A 6,003-nucleotide genomic window follows, 5' to 3' on the forward strand; every position below is an offset into this window, starting at 1 on the left:
TGACACTTTATCTTGTCAATCACTTCTTATTTGTTTGTAGTAGGAGTGTGACGATATATCGATAAATCGTGGTACTTTGTCTCCCGATAGATTATCGATACGGCCACGCAAGTATCGCAATATTAGTTAAGTTAGTTAGTTAATATACAGCCGCTATAACGGGCTCCATTGTTCATTACTTTTTGAGCAATTACTTGGCGGGCCACTAGGGGGAGTGCCTCATAAGAGTGGCGGGAAAATGGACGCAAGTCTTCAGGTGAAGAAGACTCATCAGCTTATTATTTTATATATATAGATATATAATTGATTTTTATTTTTTTTGTAATTTATATATCTTATAATATATATTAACATTATATATATTTTTAATTATATTATGAATTATTTTATTTTTTATTAGAATTTATTTTATTATTATTATTATTATTAGTAGTAGTAGTAGTAGTATTTTATGATTAGTTTTAACGTAGATTATCGTGGATTTATTAACTGACCAATATATCGATATTCGCGGTATTGCCATATCGTGAGATAATCGTTATGGTGAGCCTTGTATCGCATATCGTATCGTATTGTGAGGTACCCAGAGGTTCCCACCCCTAGTTTGTGGTGTTTTTGTCACATTTTTGTAGTTTTTCTTGGTGTCGCGTCCTTTATTCGTTGTTCACAGTGTTTGTCACTTGTTTTTTGTTGTTGTTCATCGTGTTAGTCATTTGTTACCTAGCCTTTTTATTTTTTTTTTGTAGTTGGTGGTGTTCGAGCTCTGTCGTTGCGTTAGCCACGTTAGCGGCTCAACCTGCTAACTCGCGAAATAGACGAGACGCGATTGACGCGAGCCTCGTGCGACGTCGCCCCCTGCAGGGAGAGCAAGATCGCCTCCTCGGAGAAGATGAGGATCGGCGGCACGTCCGAGATGGCCTGGATGCAGATCTGCGACCCATCCGACAGGGAGAAGGGTCTGTACACCATCGAGATCTCGGACGGCGTCAAGACCTACGCCAGGACCTTTGACCTCTCCGGACAAGGTTATTAATAATGTCTTTGGTGACCACATTTGAATGTGTCCTTTAAGATGATGTCATTTTGTAGGACAGTTAAATCAGCCGCTGACACTCGATTCACCAATCAACACATTGGGTGGACATACCGATTTACAAAAAAAGATTGAAGGACCCAAGCCTGAAATTGAACAGGAAGTCGGCCATTTTCTTTCGAAGCAACAACTTCTGTGCCTAGTGACTTAATGAAAGACGTTTGAACAATGTGGACCCCCTCAGGGTTATTTTATTGTTGTCTTGTTGGAAGCTTTTGAGCAGACGTTGAAATGTCGTTTGTCGTTCGGCAGCTTACACCGACGCCTACGAGGAGTACCTGAGACTAAAGTGAGTCGTTTGTCAACGTCAATATTGACGCGATGTTTTCTGCTTGTTCTTAATCTGAACTGGTTGTGTTTCTTTCAGGGCTGCTGCCTTTGCAGAGAAAAGTGAGTATTTGTTTGCCTGACGTCTGCGCTGGCGCTCGTTCATCCAAAGTCAGCGCCACCGATGCGTTTGTGTCTCTCCTCAGACCGCGGCCGAGTGCTGGGCGGCCTGCCTGATGTGGTCACCATCATGGAAGATAAGGTACACGCAAAATATTCACGTCGTGGTTGACTATGTTCAAACACGGATTGGGAACACGTCAGCCTCAGGTGGGGTTTCAGTTTTCAGGCTACATTTCAAACCGAGTTGTGTGGGAACGCACCGGATGTAAACACCGGACCATTTTAACGACGCAACACATTTATTATACATTCCAGTCAACCAAAACGTTTGATTCCAAACATGGTCGACTGATCGACCCATTTTGACCAACATTGCTTTGGCCTCCTCCAGTCCCTGAGCCTGACTTGCACCGTGTGGGGCGAGCCCACCCCTGAGGTCACCTGGTTCAAGAATGAGCAGGAGGTGGCCTCCACCGATCACACCAGGATCACCTTCGACGGCGGAAAGTTCTCCAGTCTGGTCATCAACCAGGTCACGCCCGAAGACTCCGGCAAGTACAGCATCAACGTGCGCAACAAGTACGGCGGCGAGTTTGTGGAGATCACCGTCAGTGTGTACCGGCACGGGGAGCAGATCCCCGAGTCCAAGCTGGGCCAGACCAAGATGGCCACGCCCGCTGTCATACCGGCCTCCAAGACGCCCACCCCCGCCCCGTCTAAGGCCCAGACCCCAGCCGTGTCCATGAAGAGCCCCACACCCGCCTCCACCCCCAAAACCCCGACCCCTGCCCCCAAATCCCCGACCCCATCCCCCAAATCCCCGACCCCGGCCCCCAAATCCCCGACCCCGGCCCCCAAATCCCCGACCCCGGCCCCCAAATCCCCCACCCCGGCCCCCAAGTCCCCAACCCCGGCCCCCAAGTCTCCCACTCCGGCCCCCAAATCTCCCACTCCGGCCCCCATGTCTCCCACTCCAGCACCCAAATCTCCCACCCCGGGCCTCAAATCTCCCACCCCGGCCCCAAAGTCTCCCACCCCAGCGCCAAAGTCTCCCACTCCCGCCCCCAAATCTCCAGGCATTAAGTCTCCAACCCCACTTGGAAAGTCCGCCTCCGCCACCCCCACCCCGACACCTAAGTCCCCCACCCCTAGTGTCAAGTCACCCACTCCATCCAGATTCATGAAGTCTCCAACCCCACCCAGGAAGTAGTACTGACCCTAAATCCCTCACCCTAGGCTTGAAATCCCATAACCACCAAGTCCCATAGGAATGTCTCCAAGTCCCTGATGCACAGACTTGACACTAAAGTCCCCAAACAAACTACTTCCCAGATTCATGAATTCTCCCCAGGACATAGGCTGTGGCCCAACAGAGCCCTGACATCCCCCGCCCTTGCCCTGAAATCTCTCACCCCATGCCCCCAAATCTTGACTTCAAGTCTGTCTTGGGGAAATCTCAAAGTTCGCCCCCTAAGTTCCTGACACCAAAAGCTCCCTACCCCTTGCATCAATTCACCGATTCTGGATATGTCCTATCCTGGTCCCAACCTGGCCTTGATGTACCCCACACCAACCTTGAAATCTCCCACCACCCCAAAAATCCATACCCAATTCCCCAAATCCCACGGCTTCAATTCTCAAACGCCCTTGTAAATGTCTCTGACTCTGGCCCCCCAGGGTCCTCGACCCCCACCCTCAAGTTTCATCCAGGTTCAGGAAGTCTCTAATCTCGGAGAGAACTGGTGTCACACTCTGGCCCCAAAGTCCCCCCACGCCATCCGCAAAATCATGACACTTCTTCAAATCTTCGATCCCACCGGGAAAGTTCTCGATTCCGGCCCCCCAAGTTTCGGACACCCCAGCGTAAAGTCGCCCACAAGGCCCACAGACATGACAACCCCACCTGGAAAGTACAGTAGGTGATGGTGAGGGGGTTTTAGCATGAATGTGAAATTGGTCAAAACAGAGAGGGAAAAAAAAAGAAGTGTACTTTTATGGTGACTTGAAAATATTTGCGATGTGACTCGATAAGTTGAAAAGCTGCACCTTCCGCTGTGCTAGCGGAATGCTCGGATTGAAGCGTGGATAGTAGCGCTTCTTGTTTTGGAACGGAACGGTGCAAAAGTTTTTGTTTGTTCTTTTTGAAGATCATCTCAAGTTGTCGAAAAGGAAGATCTAGTGGACAAATTTTTGTTGTTGTTTCCTGAGTGTCGTCTACCCTGTCATCAAGTTTGAAATTAAACAACAAAGTCAAACAATGCGGATACAAATAAGCTTTTTGTCTATACTTTATAGTGACAAATATGTTGTGGCCAAAAGTGTTCCAAAGTCATGTCTGGGGCTCCACAGTTTACTGCTGTTTTTCTAATTTTTTTTTTCTTTTTTGGGCGGGGTCGTGTGAAGCAAAAATATTCCTTCAATAAACAATGGCGCTGACGTATGGAACTGGTCTTTGTTTTTGTGGTGTTGAATCCAAGTCCAGAAAGTTAGGCCCCGTTCACACGAAAGCCCGTTTCGGAGCTTGAAACCGATCACTTTTGAAACCGGACTCCAGAGCGGAAAGATTTCAAAACGCGTTCCAATGTGGACGCCATAGCAATCTCATAGATTCTCCCGTGACTGCGCACGAACCGCCAATCTGTCAACAACAACAATGGCGGATAGCCGCATCGTCGTCGTTTTGCACAACCTACTTATCCTGTTTATGATTTTTACAGCATTGTCACTTCTCCGTGTTGTGTTCGTCTCACTGATCTGTATATATTACTGGATAGCCGATAGCCCATAAGTCGTTGAAGTGACTGGGCAGCCATCTTCGTCCTCCCATCTGACGAGCAGACTACTGTTTAAAGTACTTTGAAGACCCCCTTTTCTTTTATTGCTCAGTTGCTAGACCCCTGTCGTTTCTACTAAGTACTGTTTCAACTGTTCTCTAATTTCGATACTGTAAATGTATAGGATCGTATGCCGAGAAGAGTTTCTAGTAATGTGGCGGCTTCGAAACCGGCTATTCAGATCAGTGGTTCGTCGTCTTCGCTGATGATTCTTCTTCTACCGTTTCCGTTAACTCCCTGTGGCGGCGCTGCAGCGCCACTCCAGACTTGGCATGCATATTACAGCCGTTAAACGTCCTTGGCATCTTCTTTTGGACACTCGCGTGTCTTGAGACGGTTCTATCTGAAAAAGATTTGTTTGAGGAACGGCTTTGCTTCCGTGTAAACAGGGCCTAAAAACCCTGCCACAAACAGCCTGGTGCTTCTACTCAATTGGCAGGTAAACGAGCTCATCACTTGTTGAGTTGAAGCACCTAATGCTTAAACTGTTTCATGGACTTTACTTTCTGGACCTGGATTTCCCCCACCCTGGCTCTGATGCCCACATTGAACAAACATTTGTTGTGGTAAACGTGTAATGTTTTGTGGCCACATTTTAATATTTTGTGTGGCCATTATATACTACTTCGTGGCCACAAATTAGTTTTTTGTGGCCACAAGCGGCCCACAGTAAACCTCGGAGGGCTTAGAGGAGACTTGGACAATTATAGCCCTTCTAGAGTGGACATGTCAACATTGTTGACTGGAAACGTTGAAGACTTGTTTGTGTGTGGTAGACTTGGAAGATTGTAGACCTGTTAGAGTGGACTTTGCAGACTTATATAATTGGAGCCCTGTTACAGTGGGTTTGGGAAATTGTAGACCACCAATTCCCGTCCTCGAGGTCCGGAGTACTGCAGGTTTTTCGATGTTTCTGCCTACCAACACACCTGATACTAAAGATCAGATCGTTATCAGGCATGCTGATTATATGAATCAAGTGTGCTAGTGCACGGAAATACTTAAAACCTGAAGGACTCCGGATCTCGAGGACCGAGATTGGTGAACCCTATTGTAGACCTATTTATAGTAGTATTTTACGACTGCAAATGTGTATTTTGCAGCCACAATTTAGCCTGTTTTGTGCACAATATACTACTTCATGGCCACTGATTTGCATTTTGTGTACACGTTACGCTCATTTTGTGGCCAGAAGTGAATATTTTGTTTCTGTAATGTAGAAGTCAGAGTTCACAAATCAGTATTTTTGTGTGCATGTTTTCCATATTTTGTGGCCACAATTTAGTATTTTGTAGTTTTTTTTTTTCCTCGTCACAGATTGGTGTTTTGTGCACATGTTACACTTGGTCTCAAAATACTCAATTGTGGTGACAGCTTTGCAATTTTTATGGCCATGTTTTAACATTTTGTCCCCAAAAATTAGCAAATAGTGCGACAGATCGACCTTGTGGTTACAATTTCAAAAATTGCGCTCTGTAGTTTACCGCTGCGTTTCTATTTTTGAGATCTGTGAAGAGAAATATTCTCTTGCTGCTTTCCTTCCCTCAATAAACCATTGGCTGTGACGTATGGACCTGGTCTTGGTTTTTGTTATGTAGTAACGTCTGTAAGTTCCGCCGGCCAGCTGAACAAACCTGCTCCCGGTACAGCTGTGGGTGAGGCTTGTCACTGTGTGCGTGTTTGTTT

At 46.7% G+C, this 6,003-nt stretch overlaps 1 protein-coding gene across 10 annotated transcripts in view; it reads left to right on the forward strand.

The window, feature by feature from the left end:
- Positions 1-3,923, forward strand: part of myom2a (myomesin 2a) — a 38,588-nt gene extending 34,665 nt beyond the window's left edge. For all 10 annotated transcript variants that reach the window (XM_077523910.1, XM_077523901.1, XM_077523905.1 and 7 more), the window contains 5 exons: positions 862-1,025; positions 1,346-1,382; positions 1,461-1,483; positions 1,567-1,622; positions 1,875-3,923. In XM_077523910.1, the coding sequence (XP_077380036.1) occupies positions 862-1,025; positions 1,346-1,382; positions 1,461-1,483; positions 1,567-1,622; positions 1,875-2,693 (1,099 nt within the window). In that variant the 3' untranslated portion in view covers positions 2,694-3,923. The remainder of the gene's footprint in view (positions 1-861; positions 1,026-1,345; positions 1,383-1,460; positions 1,484-1,566; positions 1,623-1,874) is intronic.
- The last annotated feature ends 2,080 nt before the right edge of the window (positions 3,924-6,003 follow it).

This window comes from Festucalex cinctus, chromosome 6 (genome assembly GCF_051991245.1).
Source record: "Festucalex cinctus isolate MCC-2025b chromosome 6, RoL_Fcin_1.0, whole genome shotgun sequence".
Lineage (NCBI taxonomy): Eukaryota > Metazoa > Chordata > Actinopteri > Syngnathiformes > Syngnathidae > Festucalex > Festucalex cinctus.